A 24593-nucleotide genomic window follows, 5' to 3' on the forward strand; every position below is an offset into this window, starting at 1 on the left:
TCCTTTTTTGGCGTCATGACTCATAACTCATAAGTGTGTAGTAGCATGTGCTGAAGATCATATGGGAGCACATGCATGAGATGCATCAAGTCTCCTAGTGGGCCCAATTTCAACTGTAGGTTCTTTCATTTACATTTGGACCCTCTTTCGTGCTAAAATTGTCTTAAATGAGGATGGTAAAAATGATTTTTAATCAGTCGGATTAAAACGAGTTCAGACGAAGTTCAGATGGTAAAATTCTTTCGAGTTATTCAGATTCAGAATTAAATTGGGTTTTGGGTAATAAATTTCCAAGATCCAATGTTTTACGGGTCGATTTAGAATCAATTTTTAACCGGTCTAGTGTTACCTTATACAGTTGATCTGCCCAAGCTAAACAAAAATTATTCATATGACCAAAAATTTTGTTAGGTTCCAGTTATTGTGTGAATGAGAAATATTCTCCAATTTTGCTGAAAAAATTAAAAGACTTGTAGGAGATTTGCAGTGGTCCGGGCCCACAATCCCATTCTGATGAATTAACTCGTTATCCAGTGTCCACTCCCCATGTTCGACCCGCAGGTCTTGTTAGGCCTCAAATTTCTTTGTCCACAACTGCAAGAGCTGGGCTCACTCGTTTTCATTCCTCTAATTACGGAGTACGGAGTACTCCACTAATTTTTTTTGTTCTGTTTCAATTACTTTCATTTATTTAAACTAAAAATACAAATGTGGATTTAATTTCTTTTGCACCAGTCTACTTAATCACTAGACTTTGACCTCATTTATTCAAAGTTTCCAACTAGGTTTGTACTTTTGCATTTTTTTCCTTCCATTGTTCAATACTTCAATCCAACATTGTAGTATGAGTCAGTTCAATCTAGTACTTCAATTTAGGTCTAACAAGTTCAATTCATTTAAGTTTAGATTTACAAAACATGTTACAGAAAAGCTCATCCAATCCAAGTAAAACCCATACTTAAACCGACGTGCCTGAATAGGCATGGCCCATGTCAAGCTCACTTGTTTCATGTCGTGTCAAGCTGTTCCGAAAATTTAAAAAGGTAGCCTAAGCTGTCCCTCGTGTCAGGTCGGGGCCTAAGCCTTAATTTCACTAAATTTAACGTGTTTTGTAGTGATGGACCGTCTTGTCTATTTTCTCCAAAAAGTGTGTCCCTAGCACAACCCAAAGGCACCATTTCATGCTTGTGCCGAATCGTGATCTTTATGCCAAGTCGTGTCATGCCTCAGACCAAGAGCCCATTTAAGTTTTATATATTCTCGCACGCATCGCGTGTATAAAAGAGTAGAGTTACATAGTGATAGTATTAATTAGAATGACAATAATAAATATACTCAACCACTCACTACAGTCGACAGTTACTAATTACTACTCTCACATCCAAAAGAAAAATGAAAAAGAAAGAAAAACAGAGAGAAAATGGTGGGAAAACTAAAAGGGTGTAAATCACTAAATGTAGACATTTTCATAAAAAGTAGGGCCACAAACTATAACCAAAGCAAAAGTGTCCTTATGGGGGATCACAACTTGGGTACACCCATTCAATCTATAAATACCGTCCTACAAACACTTCCCTAACCATTCCAACTCCAATTCCATTTCCAATTCCTTTGTTTTTCTCATTCAAAAATCTCCCTTTGTTTTCCTTTTCAAGTGAGAAATGGCCAACTTTAAGGCTCTCCCTCTCCTCCTTTTGGCTCTCATTGCCTTCTCCATGCTTTCCACTCTGGTAAGTTTTGTTCACTTGCCCTTAAGTTTTGGGACACTTTGTAGGACACTTTGTTAATTAATTAACTCTCATTTTGGTTTCAGGTTTTGGCCAAGGGTCATTATGGTCCTGGGAGTTTGCAGTCTAACCGTAAGTAACCCTTTACTTGTCCATTTTGATTTTAAAGATGTTGCCTAAGTTATTCTCGAAATGTTCATGGTCAAACTTGTTCGTATTTCATGTCCTTTAAATGTTTTTGGTATATATTACTTAAATCTAACAAAAATATAGATTTAGGGTTACTTTCACACAATAGTAATACAAATGATAAATGGGATGAAAGAAATTCGAACCTCTAAACTGTTGCAACATTAGTTTTACTCCGTAACATTTTATTGCAAATACAAGTATTAATGTATTATACATAGAATGAACTTGTCAGTTGTCAGTCAATTTTGAGAATTGAAAAGAGCAAATTTCTTGTAATTAATTTTTAATTACACCAAAACAGTTTTAGTATAATATGGACAGATAATGTTCTGACAACTGACAACTATTATTGAACCCTTTAATTGTCATTGACTGTTGTCCTGAGCTTTAAATTGGGAAAAGTACACTCCCTCCATCCCGGAATACTTAACCTGTTTTTCTTATCGGACCGTCCCTTAATACTTGATCTGTTTTTAAATAATTAAAAATTTAACCCACCTACCCCCTACTCCATACAAAAATAATTAAAAATTCAACCCCTACTCCTTCCCCAACCCCACGTCCCCACCCCTTTATACATTTCCCACTAACTACATTAAAATAATACCCCACTATCAACTACTACCTATTAAATTAAATTAAATAAGTCAATTCAAGTCCCTTAAACCCTGTGTCGGTCAAACCGGGTCGAGTATTCCGGAACGGAGGGAGTAATAATAAAGCGTTACAAATGGTCTCATCTAACACTTGCTAAGTAGATAACTCGTTACAAATATATTCGAATACATTTGTTGTCAAATTTGTTTGTGTGCATTAACATATTTGGTTACATAATTTATGAAAAACAGAATGCCTGCCTCAATGCACAAGGAGGTGCTCACAAACACAATACCACAAACCATGCATGTTTTTCTGCCAGAAATGCTGCAGGAAGTGCCTTTGTGTCCCACCAGGCTTCTACGGTAACAAGCAAGTCTGCCCTTGCTACAACAACTGGAAGACCAAGGAGGGTGGCCCCAAGTGCCCTTAATTTCCTTTCTTTTCACCGCATAACGAGCAACGTGATAACTAAATCCCGAAAGCGTAGTATTTACTACTATTAAATTAATATTACTACTGCCTAATCCTTGAGACTCTGTACTAATATCTCATTAGTACTAATTAATATCCTATATCTAAGTTTATTTTTATTTTCATATTAAATTCAATATTTGTAGCGATCCATTGGGGGGAGGTTGTTTGAATCCCTCCAATTGAGAGTGGTGGTATCATGTTGTCTGGCATTGTTGTTGAATCAAAAAAGTGAAATGAATATTTATCAGCTTTTATCTTTGACCTTTTTTCTCTCTCCTTACTGTTTTTTCTCATGTTACTCACTACTCCGTATTATTTACCGTTGATGGCTTGATGGGCGGTGATCTGCCAAGACACGTGAATTTCAGAATTTATAATCATGGTCATAGATACTCCGTACCAAACCAACTACTGTAACTACTTTGGTCCAACACAATTTCAAATTACTACTCCCTGTCTTTTTATTACTGTCTTTTTATTACTGTCTTAAGCATGTGGAATTTTGGACCAAACACGGTACCATGAAATGAGAGATAATACGCATATAATGTGTGTATTTATGTAATCCCAACATACAAAATCAACGATAATCGTTAGATTAAGATCTGGTGAAAATTTTTAAGCGAGAAAAGAAGGGGAGAGAAAGCGGTAAATGCCGGAGAACTGGGTTTGACTTTCGGAAAATGGATTTTGGTACCTATTAACAACAAAAAATCTGATTCGGGTCCTATCTCACCATTTTTTTAAAAATGTCATTTATCACAATTTTTTGATTATAAAAAAATCCTTTCGGACAAAAATTCCTTAAAAAATAGTACTTCCTCTCTTTTTTAATTAATGTCTTAAGCATGTGGAATTGTGGATCAAACACCGTGAAATGTTAATTTTGCTAAATTAACATTTTCAAAAGTTACTCTACTTCCAACAAGACTTTGTTTGACAATTTACGGAAATAAGACTATGTTCTTCTATTTCTTCGGAATCAGTTTAGGCTCAATAAATTCAGGTCAGGGCAATGTAGTTCAGTTCAGCTCATTAATCCAAAAGAGCAAGGGCTAAGAAGGTTACTTGATTCGGACATGGATGAGTTCGTTTAAGTACGGTTGGAGAGTCTAAAGGGAATACGGGACCTACATCCCTGCAGATGTTGGGGCGTGATTAGAGGGCATCAAGGTGAAGTCCATGAGCTTTTTGCCTTGAATTGTGGTGTTTGTTCATGTACTAAAGTTGAATAATGGGTTGTTTTAAGAGGGTTGACTATTGCTTGGAATGGTGGTCATTGTAAGGTTCAAGTGACAGCCAACTCAGAGGTTATTGTTCGTGTGTTGGTGGATCCTATCCCACCTAACTCTCCTTTCATTCATCTGATCCGCAAATGTAAGTCTCTCATCGCTAATCGAGAATGAGAAATTATTATTGGGCATTGCTATAGGGAGGCCAATCGAGTGGCGGGTTGGTTGGCTAACTATGGTATATCGCCCGAGCAAAAATAGTCATCTTTGAGGCGGTCATGAAGGACTTTTCGACCGTTTTATTAGAGGACTTGAGAGGAGAGGCAATACCTCAGATGGTGCCACAGTTAAGCTCGTAGGAGCTTGGGGTAGTAGTTGTTGTAGCCTAGATCTCTATAGTTTGCTTTACTGCTTTATTTATTTTGCTTGTTTTTTCCGTTTTCTAGTTTGTCTCAGCTTTCTTTTCTTGGGGGTTTGCCCCCCGTAATCACCAAAAAAAAAGTTACTTGATGCAGAGCAATAATCAATCTTTATGATTTAACAAAGTGAAAATACGGTTTCACCAAGACAAAAAAATTAAAAGAGGGTTTTATTTGACGCCCTAATCCGTTTAAAACGCCCTCATTTATTGCGTAAAAGTACAAAGTTACCCTTTATAAATTAATTCACCCCCTCCCTCTTCACCTTTGATCATCCCCCACCCTTTCTACTTCACGACAGCAACCCATTATGGCCCTCCCCTCGTCGCACTCCGTTTAGTGTCGCCCTTCCCTCGCCGCCCCCCGGTGGGATTTTGTCTCTCCTTCGCACCTTTGTTTTGTGCCGCCTTCAAATCTGTTTTGTTGAAGCGTCAGTCTCTTTTTTCGATCTTTCTTCCCTTCCTCACCATTTTGTCTACCGTGCAAATTTGCAGGGTCAAAAACCTGACCGGAGAACCGCTTCCCTCTCGCCGTATTATTGGGTTTTGGAAGAAGTGATTTGCTCTTTATTAACACTATCTTTTACATTAATTCTTAATAAACAATAATAATCCCTAATATGTGCTGGAATTAAAGTCGGTAAAAGGGTCCGTCCGGTGCCACTGGGTGGTGGCGCCCGACCGAGCGCGAGTGCAAATGAAAATTATGGATTATGTGTTGCACTCTCGCCCGACCGGGCAGATTTGAGAAGCTTTTAGATGTGCACTCGCGTCCGACCGGGCGGGCTCGCCCGATCCGACCTGGCGAAGGCCAAAGGCTTGTGTTTGTCCGGTTTTTGAGTTTCTCTTTGGATTCCTTCTCTTAAACAATCTTGTTAATGTGATTTTAAAATGGTTATAATTCTGATTATTATGATTGAATGTACTCCATTATTTCTATTGATTTTGGAGGTTATAATCCCTTCATTATCACGTGTTTAATTGGATAATTAAGATCATTAGATTCTTTTGAGTTATTTGATTTTTTTGGTTGTTTTATCTCCTCCACTGATCCTATAAATACTCATCTCTTTTCTAATTTGTGGACACACAATATTGATATCTTCATCTCCTTCTCCTTTTCTCTTGTTTTGGATGGAAGACTTTTAGTTCATGATTAAGTCATGATTATTCATATCTCTTTAATCTTTTCCCTTCTTATTCTTTTTGGGCATAACTTTATGTGGCTCCATCTCATCACCCAAAAGTGTTTTTGTATGTTGAGAGTTGTGTAACCCTTAGTAAAATAATCGGTGAATACAATTGTGCACTCCGGTTGCACCTACCTCGTTTTCAAGGCAGTGGTTTGGTTACCACGACACAACAACTTCCATAAGATTCTCTTGTTCTACATTTATCCTTGAAAACACTTAAAATACAACAATTTGAAAACAAGATACTCCCTCCGTCCCAGAATAGTCGTTATATTTACCTTTTGCACAAAGTTTTAGATGATGAGTGGTTGTTTGGCTATCAATTGTTACTTTATTGAAAAAGTAGATGTGATAGGAGTTAGTGGAGTATTTTTTTAATTGAATGAAAGAGGGTGTGGGGACAAAAATAAATTTAGTGGGAAGAGAGACAATATAATAATTGTGGGGTCATTCCTAATTTAGAAGTGTAACAACTAATCTGGGACGGACGAAAAAGGAAAGTGTAACAACTAATCTGGGACGGAGGGAGTATATTTCAATGGATAAATACTTCTTATGTTTTGTGAGGAAAATTATATTAGTGAGTTTGAGTGAAAGATAAAGGAAATTTAGAGTGTTTTCAAAGATGTTTTTCATTCACGTTTTTCTGGGAGCAGTATCAAAGATTAACCCCGATTGAGGATCATACTTGATCCGATCGTCATGAAATTTTGACACAATATCCGAGACATATTCGGCTTGATTTTCAACGGATTAATTGTCAATTGATGATCTTGATTGTTAGTTACAACTTCAACAACAAACCTGCTTTTTTTGGATAAGAAAAGTCAAAAGTAATGTCTTGGAGAAGATGATTGATGAATGATGGTCATGATATCGTGATGGAGGAATGATTGAAGATTTTGAAATGTCATACAATACGCATACTTGATTTAATATCAAGGGAGGTTAATTCTAAACTACTTCTTTTAATAAGTTATTATTCTAACATTGTCCGAGCTTAACTCACGAGTAGCTCGTTTAAATTCAAGCTCGAGCCGACCGGAGCTATATCAGTATAAACGGGCTTTTCAAAGACACACCTTGATAAACGAGAAAAATCGAATTTAAACGTACATATTAATAAACTTAATATTATTTTAAAAGTTTAAAAAATAACCAATTCAAATAATGTTTTTGCATAGTACGCTTTAATACTATTTTATAATCTCGTAAAATAAAAACATTCTGAAAATTGAAGTGTAACAAAATAATTGCAACTTATTTCTAACTTAAAATTCGAGCTTGAACGAGTTTTAAACGAGCTTATAAACGATGAACGAGTTTATACACGAACATGAATAAGTTGTACACTAGCCTAAACGAGTCGAACACAAAGTTGTTCAAGCTATTATCTTATTAAACGAGTTTCAAAATTTTGTTCAAACTCGTTTCTTTATTAATGACCGAGCTTTTGTTGACCGACCTTATTCACGAGCTTTTCATGGACGTATCAGCTCATTGATATCTCCACCCTTAAATTCACTCAAGCGCGCACGGAAAAAAGATAAAAACGGACCAATGAGCCAATGACCATCCCACCACATATCATAGTACTTTTCAAACTAACAAGCCCAAGCCCACACCCAGTAAATGAAGCAAACTCGAAAATTTCGACCAGATTTCTATTAGGGACTTGGACCCTTTACATCATAAATTGGACCAGATTTCTTTCCGAGTCGAATTCGGATTGAATTATCATCCATGGAAAGACCTTGCACCGGAATCTAATTTCTTTTGAGTTTTGACAGCATTTGAACCTTTTTCAATTCCACCAAATTCACATTATTAAGTCCTTAAAAATCTTCTAAACAGACAAAACAGAAGAAAAAAAGGGGCTATTTTTATTATTAATTACTCTGTATTAAGATTGTGGACAAGCATCGATTCTCAATTTGTCCGGTAGAGCTCAGATCAGCTGCTGTTCTTGTAAGTTCTCATTGACCCACTTCATTAAATCATATTTCTCAATTACCCTTTTCGATTTTTCTTCTCTTTTTAACAAAATCCTGTCTTCTCTACTGTATTATAATGTCTGAAATTCCTTGAATTTAATATCAATACGAGCTGAGAATTTAAATAATAAAACAAAAACCATCCCCTTTTTGTTGTTGTTGTTGTTGCAGGTTGCGTTTATGTTCTTGATTTAGTAACATCTGGGTTTAATTGTTGATGATTGTTTGAAGATTTGAATATTATTTTCTGGGAATTGAAGCTTGAAATTGTTGAAGTTTTGATTGAGGGTTGAAATTGGAATTTGGGTTGAAATTCTGAATCTGGGGTTATTGATTTATTTGTGAAATTTGACCCTATTTAGTGGGGTCAGCTCTGAAAGAATTGGAGAAATTAGGAGTTGAGAGATTTGATCCTTGTGGGTTGATCTCATGATTTAGACCTTGAGTTTAGGATTAAATGTGTTGTCTGTACAAAAATAGGAGCAATGGCAAAGAAGACCTTGCCAACCTCAAGGTTGCTTTTGAGCATAACATCCTTTTCCATCTTTTTCCTCATAATTTCATCCTTCTTTCTGTTCCATTCAGTGATTAGTCCGTTTATACCATCATCGATTTTTAAGCAATTTGTTGTTGAAAGTGAACCTATTAACTACAAAAAAATCGATGATTTGTCGGGAAACAAGGCGTGTGATCCAAATACAGCTCTACTAAGGGTGTATATGTATGATATGCCTCCTGAATTTCATTTCGGGTTGTTAGATTGGAAACCAAGTCAGAACCAAATATGGCCTGATGTTAGTGATCTAAAGGATGTTCCGCGATATCCTGGTGGCTTAAATTTGCAACACAGTATAGAGTATTGGCTCACTCTTGATCTTCTGTCATCTAAAATTAAGAAAATAGTTAGACCTTGTAGTGTTATTAGAGTAAAAAAACCAAGTCAAGCAGATTTTATTTTCGTGCCATTTTTTGCATCCCTAAGTTACAACCGGCATTCTGAGGTTTTGGCAGAAGAGAATGTTAGCCTCAACCAGAAATTACAAGTTAAATTAGTAGAGTTCTTGATGAGTCGGCCAGAATGGATCAAGTCTGGTGGGAAGGACCATATTATCGTTGCACATCATCCGAATAGTTTGTCGTATGTCATAAAGGAGCTTGGTTCTGCTAGATTTGTGCTCGCAGATTTTGGGAGATATGCTGCTGCAACTGCTAATTTAGACAAGGATGTCATTGCTCCTTACCACCATCTTGTTACGAGCATCAGTAATAACAACTCAGCCCCGTTTGACAAGCGTCCTACATTGGCATATTTTCAAGGAGCAATCTTCAGGAAGGATGTGAGTAGTCTCATCTCTTTGCACCAAATTGCAAGCTTTATAAGTTTCTTTATGTGGAATTTTCATGTCTTTCTGCTTGATACTATATTTGCATTTTCTGGAGACTGTTTTCTTGTTTGGAAGTGGTAGTTTGCAGATTCAGGGTTTTTTAATGGTCTATAGACCGATATTGAGCCAGATTAAGTTAAGTCCATAATCAGATTTTCATTTTCCATATCAGATTGAGAAAAATGGAACAGTAATTGAAACTATCCTTAGTAAAGGGCCCTCTCTTCTTCTGTTTTTGTTTGGAGGTAATGGAGAAGACTTGTTTAGCAAAATCACCGAGAAGATATAGTATCATAACAATCATTAATGTTGATCCAGTTGTTCAAAATTTTCTTCCACGCCTTTTTTACAACAACATTCTTGAGAAAATTTCCTCACCATGCTGATAGTTGAGAGTATATGAAAATTTGCTACTAGGTTAAGGATTTGTTTTCAGTGAAAATACTGTTTTCGGAAAGAGATCAGCATTCTTTCCAAAAGAGGAGGTGTTATGTTATTTTTTTAAGGGGAAGAGGAGGTGTTATGTATGACGGACTGAAGTTGGTACAAATGAGGGCAAACTGATTTCCCCACTTCTTAAATGGATCATTTGATCATGTAAACAACAGAGAATTAATTTTGTGAACCCAAATTACTTGGATTGTTGCCATCATATGCTCTATCAAATAACCCTAGATGTTTCCTATGAGTGAAAGTTCGACATGTCTTGAATAGATTTCCACTTTTTACTCGTGTCAAAAAGCTTTTGATCATACTGTTTGATCAGTTAACATTTGTAGTACATTACAACCTCCAGTTTCCATCACTACGATCATTATTTGGTGTCATGCGACTGGCAACTTATTCTGCCTGTATATTTTTGTAGGGAGGAGCTATTCGCCAAGAACTTTATTATCTCCTGAAAGACGAAAAGGACGTGCACTTCACATTCGGAACTACTGCAAAGGGTGGGCGCCGCTTAGCAAGTCATGGGATGGGATCTTCCAAATTTTGCTTGAACATAGCGGGAGATACTCCTTCATCCAATCGCCTTTTTGATGCAATTGTTAGCCATTGTGTCCCGGTCATAATCAGTGACAACATCGAGCTGCCATATGAGGATGTCTTGGATTACTCAGAGTTCAGCGTGTTTGTGCTGGCATCAGATGCTGTAAAACCAGGGTTCCTGGTTAATCTTCTTAGGGAAATTGATGTAGATGAGTGGACAAAGATGTGGGAAAGATTAAAGGAGGTTGCCATTCATTTTGAGTATCAGTATCCATCTCAAACAGGGGATGCTGTAGATATGATTTGGCAGGCATTCGCGAGAAAACAACAATCTGCTGTAAAGATGAAACGCAGGCAGAGAAGATACCGATTGCCATAGTTCCTCTCAATCGATAAAATGCTAGATTTCATTCAGAAAAGCTTCAACTTCGAACAGAAGATATACTAAAATTTTGCTTATAGAATTTCTTTGTACTTTGTGTAGGGATATGTTACCAAATTTAGCAAGTTATGTGATTTCTTTGTAGAGTCCATGATATTGATCGATCTTTACGATACTTCCATCGAAATATGAAATGGATGATATATTTCTTTATGGCTAGGGCCGTAAACGAGTCGAGCCGATCCGAGTTTTACCTTGTTCGAGCTAAGCTTGATCAGGATTTTCACTGTTCTAGCTTGTATCGAGCTTAACCGAGCTTTGCAATTTGTTGTTCGAGCTTTGTCCGCTAAGCATTAGTATGTCTCGAGCTCGAGCTAAACGAGCTCCGAGGAATCGTCAAATTGATATAAATTATATAATCAAGGAGAAACGTCAGAATATATGTATGACTGGAATATTCTATGGGATATTATACTACATGACGGATTCGTTTCCGTTTTATACATTTCTTGACATTTAAGGGTCATATTTTTAAAAAAAAAACTTATATTGTATTCCATTAAATTATTTTTTCGAGCTTGAGCGAGTTATAAACGAGCGCTCTTGAACATTAACGAGCCGAACATGATGTTGTTCGAGCTTAGCTCGTTTACTTATCTAGCCTAGAATTTTTGTTCAAACTCGTTCATTAATTAATAAACGAGCTTGTTCACGAGTTGTTAGCGAATGTATCGGCTCATTTTGCAGTCCAATTTACTGCAACCATGAAATGCATGATAAGAAGAATGTTCTTCAACTGATAAAAAAACAACTGTGAGCTTCTAATATAGTTGTGCAGGTGAAATCATGATAAATTCAGAAGTCGAATCAACTGTAGATATTCTAATATTCTATATATATTCTATAACAATGGCTATTTGATTTTACAAAATGGAGATGATCCAATCTGATCTGATATGATCTGATCTGATCTGATTACTGTATGAATTCAAAGCTCTAGCAGACTAACTGAAGCTCTGCCCTACATGAAACTCTTTGCAACTACAGTAGGAGTATTATATGTTTTACATATGACCTACCTCTGTTTTTTGCCAAACAAAATTTGTGACCTCCCCTACTACACCTAAGGAGGGAATTGTGGCGCGCTTCAACATCTATTATGAATGGGGTCTGATCCCCTTCTGACTCTTCGTTTGCTCGACTGATCTGGATGAAAAACAGTTGATGGTGCTGGAGCTAGAGTAGGAGGATATATCAAATCCCTGACAAAAACTCGGTGTAGAGTTCGTGATCTTCTTGGAAGTAGGGAGTAACCCTTTAGTGCAAGATCAATGCTGTTTAACCCATCAACTTTGCTAGCAACTAGAAATGTTGAACATAACAGAAAGATGAATAATTTGTGGTGAAAACAGCCCATTTTCTCTGAATTTGCTGTAGGAAGATTGGTTTTGGACAAGAGAATGAAGAATACTTGGATATACTTAAAGAGTTTTGTGATCAAAAAAATGTTGGTTTAGTGAAGAAGAAGATTTATAAAGAATAAAGCAAAGAGAGGGGGGAAGGAGTAGGGGACCTTAGAACAAATCCAAAGAAGGTAAAATAAGATTCAGTGAATTCCCCAATGATGAGCAAACTAATTGGGAGTATTTATAGTATGTGGCAAAATGTGTAGTAGAAGAAGAATAAGTAAGAAGGGTTTGTGTTCTTTTTTGGGAAGTTTGAACAAAAAAGGACAAGTTGGAACACCATTCTTGGGAAGCTAAGTATCTTTTCAATGGTTCCCTACATTCCTATCATTTGCATTTTTGCTCTTTTAGACCAACCAAAGACTGACCATAACCATAACCCACTCTTTGTTTTATGTTATCCTCTTATATATGTGTACGGAGTTCATCTGTATTTACTGTTGTCATCTCACTATCAACGTGACTATTAGTACTGGAGGGAGGAATGATGTATGTCTATATGAATCTTTTTGTTGGTTAATGAAGAGTGGTAACATCTATGTGTTGATTCATAAGGTATTGTATAAAACAATATCATCACATTACAACTCCAATAATCCAAAAATTGTTCATATTAGTTCCTAAGAAGTCCTCAAGGTTCTCAAAATATCCTCGTAATTGTAATAAGAATGTCACAGTTATAAACTAGACAGATCTTGGGGAACAAGGGAAAAGTATAGTCTCAACTACTAAAGCAGATATCCCATTCAAGTATTCAACAATCAAAATCACATATTCCATGATCCAAAGCAAGAGTAGGGTTAGTGATAGAAACCACTAAGATATCTTTACAATAGAGTGTGCCCAACATAATTCTTTTAATCTCACTAAAACCTATGTTATACATCAACAACATTATCCAAGATCAAAAGAAATCCTATAATATAGCATTGGGACAATTTAAAAGCTCTTTTACAAAACTACATTGTAGTTCTTAATCATCCTTTAATTATAGCACTCTTAGATTGTGTGTTTAGTTAATCAATACAGTGAAAACAAAAGATATACTACCTCCGTTCCTTAATGTTCTTTACGCTTACTATTTGCACGGAATCAAATGCAATATTTAACGACTTATATATCCATTTTCGTATGTGAATTAATTATAAAAATTTGATATTTTGAAAGTAAATAACGAGACCAATCTAACAAGATCTTACATGATAACATTTTGATGTATATAACAGTGAGAATCCACAGTCAAAGTTTTCATACTTTGGACACATATTCCAAAGCGTAAAGAACATTAAGGAACGGAGGTAGTATATTAGTACTATTAGTACAATATTATTTGTAGAAAACAAACATAATCTTAAATTCAAATTAATTTATTCTAAAATCCAACCTATATATAACGACCTTAATTAGTTGGATAGTGGAGATAATCTACCAATCTAAATCATTCTTAAAGTGTAGATCCTCTAAGTAAAGGTAAACGAACAAAATACACTATACATTAGCATAGGGATCAACATCAAAGATACTACCATCATACAAAAAATGTTAAAATGTAAATAAAAATGATAATAAACTTTATTTTTGTGGGTGATACAATGAATTAACGGTTTTTTCATGAAATACCCCTGAGGTTTCACAAAACGCACCAAATACACCTGCGCGTTTCAAATCACATAATATACCCCTATTTAAACTTAAATGCACCAAATGCCCCTAGACTTAACGGAAGTCTAACTCCGTTAACATTAACTCTTAATTTATCCGACTAATCCTAATTAAATACTAATTAGCCTAATTAATCCTAAATAACACCTAATGAACCCTAATTAACTCTAAATCCCCTCTCTTCTCTCACTCTCCTCTCAATCTCAAGTCCCTTTTTTTCTGGGTATCAAAATGGTGAAACCAACCACAATTTTTCCTTTCTTCAAACCATTTTCATCAAATATCAATTGCTAACTCAAACCCCCAAATATTCGAACCCAGATTTTCGAGTGAATTGAAATCGTGAACATGAATTGAAGTTTGATGAAGAAGGGAAAGATTAAGACGATGACGAATGGTGATGATGATATTGTAACGGCGGAGGTTGCGGCGGAAGTAACAGATGAGGGAAAGGGTTGCGGCGGTGGGGGCGGCTCCTTTTCTCTCTTCTGTTCCTTTCTCTCTCCTTATCTTTCATTGCTTTCTTTGCAGCCTTACTTGAATCAATTTCTGGGTTTTAAGCCCCAATTCTTCGATTTCAGCCATAATGGAATGCAAAATTAAATTGAAAAATCAAACAAGAATGCAAAAATCATCCTGGGTTATAATAGAATTAACGGTTTCTTCATCTGAATAAATCAGATTAAAGTCGACCCTCTATCCGCGATTCTAATTTGCATACGCAATTCTAATCCTCTTCTCCTCCCACAACATGCATCTCCATTAACAAATGAAGGGTCATACCTTTGGTTTATACCAGACTCAATCATCTTCAAAAACATACAAAATGTCAGATTATCAATCTTGTCAACAACAATGAAATTTCTCTTTGCAGGTTGTCAATTGCAAAAATTCAATGATACCAATAACTTAATTTCCAAAAATGGAAATAATAATAAAGTGGGCTGCAGATTAAAGAGATCGAGTCATCGAGAGAGCTTGACACTAGCTTACTACTTTTCTCTAACTTTTTTTTTTTGGTAATCTACAACTTCTATCTCTCATACCCTTTGTGTTGTTGCATACTTGCAAATATCAAAAGAAAGAATCGAGAAGAAAAATGGCAGAAGAAGAGGAGGAGAGGAGAGAGAAGAAGAAGAAGAAGAGGAGGAGAGGAGGAATTTTGTTTTTAAAAAAAATAGTTAAATGTAAAATATTGGGTGAGTAAGGGTATAAAGGTACAATAATGCTAACGGAATATTAACGGCGTTAAGTCTAGGGGCATTTGGTGCACTTTAAGTTTAAATAGGGGTATACTATGTGATTCGAAACGCGCGGGTGTATTTGGTGCGTTTCGTGAAACCTCATGGGCATTTCATGAAAAACCGATGAATTAATAATAAACGTTGGATGTTCTATTCAAATCTCATGGAAGCAAAGTTAACAAACATACACAACAGTTGCAAGAAACCCTTTAAAGTAGAAACACAAAGAAACAATATTGAGGAATAGAAGCATTTTTGAGAAAAAGCCACAATTGTTTGATTTTATCTTAATTTTACTTTACAATTTCATAGCTTCTTTTTTTTCCTTCTATGCATCAAATATTGTAGTCCTCATTTCTTGTGCCCAAATGCCCAATGGATTTTTCTTTATGCTTTTCCTTCCCACTCCTTTGGGTTTTCTATCCTTACGCCCTACAAATTGTGTGTCTTGAATAAGACAAATTAATGACTGTTATTATTACAGGACTGCGACTTTTATTTGGAGGTCGACTTATTAATATTCTAAATGGACCATTTTTATATCTTGCAATAAGTTCAAGTGTGACTGTCTCACCTTATACATGTTTACACTGATGAAATTGTAGATCACGTAACAGTCGTTCTAAATTTGAATAGAATTATCCTCTATAAAGTTATAAATCGATCATTGATTATATGTTACACTAACTCCATTATTTTGGAAAGCATTTAATATGATCATTTTACAATATTTGTGAACTAGGGTTCATTTAATTGTGTGACATATCTAAAATTTGAGCTCTTATTAATTGTATTGTCCTTGCAAGTTAAATAATTTGCAAGTTGTTAGTGTTTGTAATGAACATTTTCTTGATTAGCAATGGCCTACCTACTTGAATTATATGCTCCTTGCACATGCATGTAACCTATCCACTAATGATCATCCATATAGATGTTGAAATCACACGCCAATACAAATGGATTAGGTAATTGACTTGTACACATTTCTTCCCATCGTTTTCTTTAAACTTCTACTAATCTTTGGTATCACAAAACAAGCTATCAAAATGTGGACACCATTTGGTTCTCTTTCTCTAGGTAATCGGTAGAGTTTAGTGTCTAAGACTCTAAGGGAGAGGACACGAGGATTCAATCAACAACCTTTCACATTACCAAGTACGTATATATATCAATTATTCTTAGAGTAGATAAGTAAATTAAATCGTTATTCACTATTCATCTTATTTGAGGATTGTAGACAAAATAGTCAAGGTGAAGAGTGATGACACTAATACACGAGTCACAATACACCAACACATGTGATAATCCAGATTCCACACATAAGAGCATGTTTTTAAAACCTTTATTGCAATGTACTGTAGAGATATAACAAGTGTGTATAATAACTCTTAAACAAACGAACTGCATAGGAATTATACTTCCTTATAGGCTTATTATAGTGATAGTTTGGTGCATTATATTGTCACACTTTGTATAACAAAACTTGAAGAAGTACAAACCTAAAGCTTAGATTTATGAAATAAAGACAAGTATGGTCCAATGGAAAAGGAATTAAAATAATATGCTTCCCATAGCCTAGATATATATTCTAATATTGTGGTTCTTTAATCTCTCTCTCTTAGCTTTAGCATAGTGAATTAAAGTGAAGCAAAAAAAAAAACCATGACTTGTTGCTTTCAAAAGTGATCACTCTTGCCTATCAAATTTGAACTTTTAAAACACCAACAAATTAATTTAGAAGTGAGAACAATAAAACGGACCAATTTCACCCCAAAATGACAAAATCTTGATACCCTTAGAAATTCTATACTATTGGATAGAAAGGCAAAATGACAAAGAGAACAAGAATTGCCCCCAATATGTGGATGGCAAGTGCGCGATCTTCGAGGTAAAACGACTACTCAAGTAAGTTAGAGTTCAGTTTTGGTTAGACAGAATAGCTAAGACTCAAGATTTAGCATTAGTCAAATGTCATCTAAAAGCTTAACAAAACAATGTAACTCCACAAACTCAGCACGCCATACTGATCAAAGCTGATGGTTTGTACTAACTGAATAAACTGACACCTAAAGAAAATCAATTTCTTGGTTTAGATTTACCTCTTCCTGAATCTTCAATCTTCACATCAAATTATTGCGTTTGTATAACTTTAAGTATTAAACAAAATCTCACAGATTCAGGATGTCAAAAGACACTGATAATTTGTTGCTTATAACGGACTTCTCAAGTGCTACAAATGACATATTACACTGAAACGATAATGGTTTATATGTACAAGCAAATGGGAGCTGTGTCTACGGAGTTTAGACCCTAACATCGGTATTTCTTTAGTAATATGAAGTTATACTGAGAAAAGGTTACAACATAAGCGGGCAGTTTCACGCCAAAAAATATTTGGCAAATTTGATAAACCAACAGCTCTAAGCAGAAACTCAGATACTATGACGTTATTGCTGTTGCTCAGGCTGATGAGTAACTGCAGGTCCGGGAGCTATGGTGAAATGCATGCCTCCATGCTGTCCTGCCTGTATCACATATGCAACTTCACCTGCTGCCAATGCTGCTGCTTCCTGTTGAGAACGAACATATATGGTTAAAAATGGATGTCATGTTTTTGGATGAGAAGAAAGAGCGGAACTCAAGTGTCAAAAGCTTGGTCTATGAATAATATATGCTTCAATTATTTTGAGCCAACCTAAAACATATTCCTTTCTGCAATACAAGGATTCAGATAATACACAAGCTTGGTCTATGAAATTTAGAGTGTGTTTGTTTAATGGGAAATGTGATGGGAATGGGAATTCATTTCCCCACTTAATCCATTTCCCATGTTTGTTAGGTGGGAATGGGAAACGTTACGCTCATTTCCCTTCATTTCATTCCCAAGGGAGGGGGTCGGAATTGAGAAAATGTGCAAAATGACCAAAATGCCATTAATGAAAAATAAAAATGAGTTATAGTACTGTATGAGAGTGTTTGAGTAATTTTGTAATATTTTCCAAATCTATTTCCCATCACTATCCAAACAAGTGAATGGGAAAAATATCAAGGAATTCCACACCCAAATTCCATTCCTAATCTCACACTTTGTTCCTCAAATTCTCATTCCCACATACCAAACACCCCCTTGTAGGTATTTGAATCGAACGCTAGAAGGTAGAGTCAAATGTCAAGGAACACACCTTAAAGTACACACTGTGTTTATTTTAGAGGTGATCCATCTCTGGTTTTCATACATTTCCTTCGTCTTTCAGCTCATTTCCACCCCCAATCACTAGCAATTTAACTCCTTACTAAGATAACCACAAAAGCCTCCATTTAAATTTGATATCACCTCCTCCATAATTGTGTTCACAAAACAAAAAGGAAAGTGTACAGGTAACTCAAATACACACTCTTACCTATGATTAATGTTATTCAGTACAATGTTTTCTCTACACAGGTGTCACTTAGAGTTGAAGTGAGTATTCATATAGTAATATCATGACAGGTATGTGGAATGCCCTTGTCAAAAGGGAGGGGAATATCAGTCTACACGGTATCCCTCCCACTCAATCCAGTCCTCTATTACACACTAAAACAGTGATCTATAAAACAAATTGGATAACCATTAAGAATTAATGACACATCTAAATCCTAAAACTCGACAAATGCAGCTTCCTTCGAAAGACAAGCTGAGAAAAGCTGATCATACAAGGAAAACTTTACAACTAAGCTGAGTAACATGCTTCCTACGAAAGACAACACTTAAAATTTCGAGATTATAGACAATAACGGTAGAGATTGAATTTGGAGACAGTGAAAAAGGTGTCAAGTTAATTTTGAGACAATGTGATACACAACTTTCAGAGGCGGAAGTTCGGAACCAACCTGTCTTTGCCTTCGTCGTTGCAATATACTAATAGCCCAAGCCATTATGTAGCATGGAAGAAGAAAACCAGCAGCTCGAAGCAAGAAAAGCTGCAACAGAGCAACCAGTCAACAAAATGTATAGCAAACAAAAGGCAACAAGCCAACAAATGCACAAAATATTTGCATTACTCACAGAAAAGAAAGTGGAAACATCATCATCCTCGCCATCAGGACTTGTCACATAAAGAGCATGCCTCAAGAGTAACAGAGCCATCAACTGCCACGAGAGAGACAGTAATCAGTATAACAAAATTGACAACAGGCATAGTAAGCCATGATCACGAAGAAACAATAAACCAAATGGGAGAGAGCATCATCATCAGTCATCACAGAAGTGTTTACATTACGGTGCAGGTACTAAGCACCAAATCCTAAATTAAAACCTAGTGATCAGACCTAGCTAAAATGCTTGTTTAGATCTAGCTTCATAAAGAGAGACCTGAAATGTCTAATAGAACACATAAACCTCATTGACCGATTTACCTAGCTAAGTAAGCTCACTCGTCATATTAGTAAAACTCTAGGGTGACTAAGGTCAGACTTTTAATCTGAACTGCAGACATGTGGGAAAACTTCATTATATCAACTAAAAGCTGACACTAAATGCTAATGCTTTTCCAACTTTTGAATTGTTGTAAAGAGTAACCTAAATCCTAGAAATACGAGGGTTTATTTTCTTTACATGAAATTTTCTGAACTTCCTAGAGTTATTTTATTGAGCTTTTCTGAATCTTCTAAAAGTAAGTAAATTTATGTGGCCACATTCTGAAAGTATGGGTTTCCAAATTCTGGAGAGATTGGCCAAGAGATACCATTATTCTTAATCAACTCAACAAGTCCTCCCCATATGTGCAGGAACACATCAAATTTTCAAAATCAAGTAATACTTTATAACTGATAGATGAATCTTATATAAGGTTGTGCTAAAACTGAGTCCTTCATTCATAGGTTTATAAACACCACCACGAAACTTGTGCATAAATACGCAAGCATATGTGGTATGTCTGTTAAACGGGGTAAACAAGACAACACTGATACAAACACAGAAATTATCACCAATAGAGAGAATCCCACAACACACGTTCACAATTGGCAGCCCCTAGGTAAATTCTAACCATGCCTAATTTCCTACCCACTGAAAGAATAGCATCTGGTACTACATGCTACCAAACTCGACAGAAGTATTATACTGGTATATCCAAGCGCCTCAAATCTTAACTCTTAAGATACAAGGCTGCCCTAGTACTGAATATAATCTTAATGGTATACAATAAAAACGATAATATCAACTTACAATGAGGGCAGCAGAGCGGCAAAATGCTGCTCCATTGGCATTTGTATCAGCATACTCATCATACTCAGCTTCCAGTAGACGTCTTTCAGCAGCTGCCATCGCCAAAAGTCGCGGGTCATTCAAGTCTAATGGTGCACCAGACACTGTCCATTGAGCACTGTAAAAACACAAGATATCAAAAAACTGGATCCGACATTGCTCCACCACTCAACAGGAAAAAATAAGCTTTAACTGCAAGGCTCCACTGGCCTGATATACACGTGTAAAAGAAAGGGACAAATACATACATCATATGCCATACGAGGACGTAAGGGAAACATAAAGGCATCAAAGAGTGGACCACCAAAAATTACCTGATGTCTATAGCAGTGTCATCAGCAGGTGGAGGCGGCGGTGCAGTATAACCTGGTTGATAAGGCTATAAACCAAGAAAGAAAAACAATAACTTATTGATGGCTCAAAGATCCATAAAGGCATAAACACATAAAAAAAAAGGCATGGAAAACTACAGAAGGCATATATGGGAGATCCACACGTAGGTGCATGTTGGTTAAGCATAATCATCAAACACATGTGCAGACTACTTTTAGTAGAATTCAGATCAAACATGCCATGCTCGTTTGAGGTCCTATATATGGATTTTCCTCAGTCAAGAGAAAAATACATCCAATTTCAAAATAATGCAAACAGTAATTATGATATAAAGCCAATTCTGGTTCAACTACAAAAATCTGCAGAGCTGCAACTATCCTAAAGACTACTACGTATAAACACATACGGAAGATGAAAAAAATGGTAAGGTTTGAGTTAAGCTACTTGTCATCTGCAGGAAATTCAAACCAAGATTATTTAAGTCAAAACAGCAGTAGCATTTTGTATATAAATGTGATAAATATCCCTTTGATGGTAGGATGAACTCGTGCACAATATGACTACTATCATAAAACATCTCATAGAACAAAGATTTTGGTGAATATGCCATATCCATCCCCCCAAATGATACTTAACATTAGGCTCTTGGTTGTAAACACAATAACTTGACTTCTTAGTTCAGTGTCAATAAAGGCTAATGCTAAGCGAAATCATGTAAACCTTAAGCAAAGACTACCTTGTGGCGTGATAAATATGTTAAGTGTAGTATTTCAACTCAACCATAAGTGGCCTATTATAAAGGGAAGGAGGGAGTAAAAACAATCCAACAGCTAGTCTTACAATAAGATGATAGCTCACCATTCTTCCATCCTCAAATTTCAAAACTTGGAAACCTATTCTGGTTGTAGACTAGCAAGGCCTTGAAATACGTTTTACATCTCAAGACATTTGCCAGATAAAACCACAGGCAACAAAAGAAACTAATCAAGCAGCTAAAAACAGAACCAAGATCACATCAAGGGTCAAAGAATCACCAAATCAGCTCCCTTTCACAATTTTCTACCCAAACTGATAGCATTTGGAGAAATTTCCCATGATTTACAATAAAGCAACTAAATACTAAGTACATATTCACAAAATAATATCATTCCAATATAAATTGGGAAAATCTACAGCTATAGGCCATAAAACAAAGACTTCACACAACAACAGCCAACCAACACAACAATCTTTTCTATCCAAAAAAACAGTGAAGTTTTACATCAATGAGTAACATGACGTTGAGGAACATAATTCCAGACAAATAACTCTAGACTAATTTTACAGGGATTAAGGTAACGGCAACAACCACCAATGGACATCAAGAAACAACACATACCTGATGACAGATCTCACATATAATGTCTCCTTTCTCATTGCACCACCTTTGAACGCATTTCCTATGAGCATACTGCATCACAACCAAAAACGTTAGGTTAAAGAAATAATTGCAGTCTAGCGGTAACATATGCAACTGTAAACATCAATTACATGCTCCCTCCATGCATAGAAACTACCGGGTATAGAAAAGTATAAAAGATCCACTACAATCTATATGGTAATACACGAATATAACAACTAAAAAAAGGTGAATCTAATGCATTAAGTAATGCTAGAAAATGTTTGTCAAACTTTTATGCAATTTTTTTTAAAAAGCAACATACATTTGAGCTCAGAAATCATCCTAAAACAAAATTATGAAGGGATAAAAGTAGTAAAAATATATAACTCCGTATTAGTTAGACAACTCATAACTTCAAACTCCTGTCTTACACAAAACATGCTGAATTCCAGCTCTCTTTTCCACAAGTTTCACAAACTACATATATTAAACATGCAATGCAACATAAATCTTCCTCAAAACCAAAGATCAAACAGTTATTAATTGTGATAAGTGAGAACCACAAAATACTCATGAACCTTTTCTTTTAGCCAAAATTATAGAAGCATGAATGACCAATTAAAAACATAAATCTACTTAGAATTTCCTCACCAGCCACAACATACAATGACAAATTAACCATCATACCCACTATGTAAAAGAATGTGGCAAGCTACATAGGTTTATTATCAAGGAGTAAAGGGCTCGAAGCCTATCAGTTGAACTGTTAAGTCTTTAAGAGTCATCAGGAATCAGAAATTGAAATGCATAAACAAGAAAGAAACGCAATAAGACATGTTCAATGCCAAGGCCAAAAGATGTTTGCTGACCAAAAAACCAGTGGCCACAACTCATGAAGATTCCATATTAATAAGTACCATTAAGGATGCACCAGGAAATATCAATTCATCAGCAAGCATGAAACTACCAAGAAGTTAGTCACAGTTTATAGACATGATTGAAAATTTATCCTCGGAGCACAGCAGACACAGCATCGATCAGACTGATTGATTGGTTACAAAAATGTAAAATATTTACAAGACAAGAAGGCCATACTCCCTCAATTAACGGCCTTGAACCAGAATCAAAACCAGACAAACTAAAATAAAATAGTTACCTTCAAGCTACCACTGCAAGAGCAAGGGACCTCCAAGTTCTTTACACTATCCTCCTCTTGACAAATCCTGCACTCATTACCCTGAATGAGTGGTTGCTCTTCATCAGGCACACTATCTTCTCCCAGCTCATTATGTTCAACTGAATTTGAAGATTCAGCAACATGATTATGATTATCACCAGATGATTCTGGAACCTCAGTCCCTTTCGCCGATTGCAAGGTGTCCGGTGTAATCAGACGGTCCACACACACAACATGATGATCACTCATTTATCTTCCTGATTAAAGCTGATAGATGACCAATAAATTCAGTTATACATACATACATACAGTAAAACGACACAGGCCACCTTTCATTTGCCTTAAAAACTTCCATCTTTGAACAACACAAATTAAGCATAACTGAACTATCTAACAAATTAAGCATAACAGGACTATCTAACAAATTAAGCATCAGACTGACAACCTCTAATACACGATTCACAAATTAACTACACTCTTGAAACTCGAAAACAAGATAAATGTTCATAAGCTCTTCCCCAAAACCTAGAGAGAATACCCAAAAAAATATGCAAACGGGAAGAAATGTAGACAAATAAATGTCAAAATAGCCTAATCCTCTTCAATTATCTATCGAAATTACACTGCGTAACAAATTCAGCCAAACATTGCAAATCTCACAAAGAAAATAATTAGCAAAAGACCCAAATCACATCAAAAGCCACATTGTACATCTAAACAGACAAATAAAGTTCCCAAATTCCTCAAACCCTTAATATCTACATAAATTGATTTGTCCAACTTTATCCCAAATTAGCAAATTCCCATCAAATTGATCAAGAAAAACAATCAAATCCCTTAAAATCAACCACCATCAAAGCTCATAACCACTGTTTCCCTAAATTTTCATCAATCAAACCCAAAAATAAAAACTTTAAAGACAAGAACAATTAATTACCTTTTAAATTCAGCACTTTCTGGAAATGAATTGTACAAACTTCCAATGAAAAAGGGGGTTACTTTATTTAAAAGGATGACGAATTATTGAGATGAGATTTTTGTAGGAATTTCTGGAAAATGAATAAAATGGGGCCTGGTTTTTATATATTCACGGAGTTTGGTTGATTTGAGTTTTTGACTGAAAAATAAAATCAAAAAAAAAAGAAAAGGAGGTGGCTTTCTTGGAATTCTTCCTCTTGCTTTAACGTCTGTTATGGGAAATGAGTTTTCAGACATAACGGACGTTAGGATTTGAAGAGGTGACGCTATGGAATCTAACTTGGTGGTCACCCACATTTGGGGATTTCTAATTTCGTGCAAAAGGGTGCCATATCACATAATATGGGGTTAAAGTGGTTAACAAATATGGAACCTACATTTAAAGAAAACATCAACGAAAATTTGGTCTAATGGTTAAGATTGAAAGGTTGTATTATATAATACGAAGTAGATTTTAGGTTCGAATCTCCATTCTCATTTAAACAGATTATTTCAAAGTGAAAATTAATCATATCTATTGCGA

The 24593-nt window shown here is 35.7% G+C and overlaps 3 protein-coding genes across 3 annotated transcripts; 2 read left to right on the forward strand and 1 right to left on the reverse strand.

Moving 5' to 3' along the window:
• Window positions 1-1537: 1537 nt before the first annotated feature.
• LOC110799398 (gibberellin-regulated protein 6) lies at window positions 1538-3254 on the forward strand. The gene is made up of 3 exons (XM_022004662.2): window positions 1538-1730; window positions 1814-1859; window positions 2768-3254. Exons 1-3 carry the CDS (start codon window positions 1662-1664, stop codon window positions 2947-2949), a joined length of 297 nt encoding a protein of 98 aa, XP_021860354.1. The 5' UTR covers window positions 1538-1661; the 3' UTR covers window positions 2950-3254.
• A 4280-nt stretch (window positions 3255-7534) lies between these two features.
• On the forward strand, window positions 7535-10797 carry LOC110799405 (probable arabinosyltransferase ARAD1). Its single transcript, XM_022004672.2, has 3 exons — window positions 7535-7804; window positions 8002-9167; window positions 10081-10797. Exons 2-3 carry the CDS (start codon window positions 8316-8318, stop codon window positions 10579-10581), a joined length of 1353 nt encoding a protein of 450 aa, XP_021860364.2. The 5' UTR covers window positions 7535-7804; window positions 8002-8315; the 3' UTR covers window positions 10582-10797.
• A 6341-nt stretch (window positions 10798-17138) lies between these two features.
• LOC110799414 (uncharacterized) lies at window positions 17139-24264 on the reverse strand. The gene is made up of 8 exons (XM_022004681.2): window positions 24030-24264; window positions 23072-23359; window positions 21913-21984; window positions 20516-20580; window positions 20163-20319; window positions 19002-19085; window positions 18827-18916; window positions 17139-17526 (listed from the first exon to the last, which is right to left on the reverse strand). The coding sequence occupies exons 2-8, from the start codon at window positions 23339-23341 to the stop codon at window positions 17404-17406; spliced, it is 861 nt and encodes a 286-aa protein (XP_021860373.1). The 5' UTR covers window positions 23342-23359; window positions 24030-24264; the 3' UTR covers window positions 17139-17403.
• Between the last annotated feature and the right edge of the window lie 329 nt (window positions 24265-24593).

This window comes from Spinacia oleracea, chromosome 5 (genome assembly GCF_020520425.1).
Source record: "Spinacia oleracea cultivar Varoflay chromosome 5, BTI_SOV_V1, whole genome shotgun sequence".
Lineage (NCBI taxonomy): Eukaryota > Viridiplantae > Streptophyta > Magnoliopsida > Caryophyllales > Amaranthaceae > Spinacia > Spinacia oleracea.

Coding starts and splice junctions, on each gene's coding strand:
- LOC110799398 (XM_022004662.2), top strand. CDS start 1,662: ATGGCCAACTTTAAGGCTCTCCCTCTCCTCCTTTTGGCTCTCATTGCC. Junction 1,731..1,813: donor TCTCCATGCTTTCCACTCTG/GTAAGTTTTGTT, acceptor TTTTGGTTTCAG/GTTTTGGCCAAGGGTCATTA. Junction 1,860..2,767: donor TGGGAGTTTGCAGTCTAACC/GTAAGTAACCCT, acceptor TATGAAAAACAG/AATGCCTGCCTCAATGCACA.
- LOC110799405 (XM_022004672.2), top strand. CDS start 8,316: ATGGCAAAGAAGACCTTGCCAACCTCAAGGTTGCTTTTGAGCATAACA. Junction 9,168..10,080: donor GAGCAATCTTCAGGAAGGAT/GTGAGTAGTCTC, acceptor ATATTTTTGTAG/GGAGGAGCTATTCGCCAAGA.
- LOC110799414 (XM_022004681.2), bottom strand. CDS start 23,341: ATGAGTGATCATCATGTTGTGTGTGTGGACCGTCTGATTACACCGGAC. Junction 20,320..20,515: donor GACACTGCTATAGACATCAG/GTAATTTTTGGT, acceptor GTGTTTTTACAG/TGCTCAATGGACAGTGTCTG. Junction 17,527..18,826: donor AACGACGAAGGCAAAGACAG/GTTGGTTCCGAA, acceptor CGTTCTCAACAG/GAAGCAGCAGCATTGGCAGC.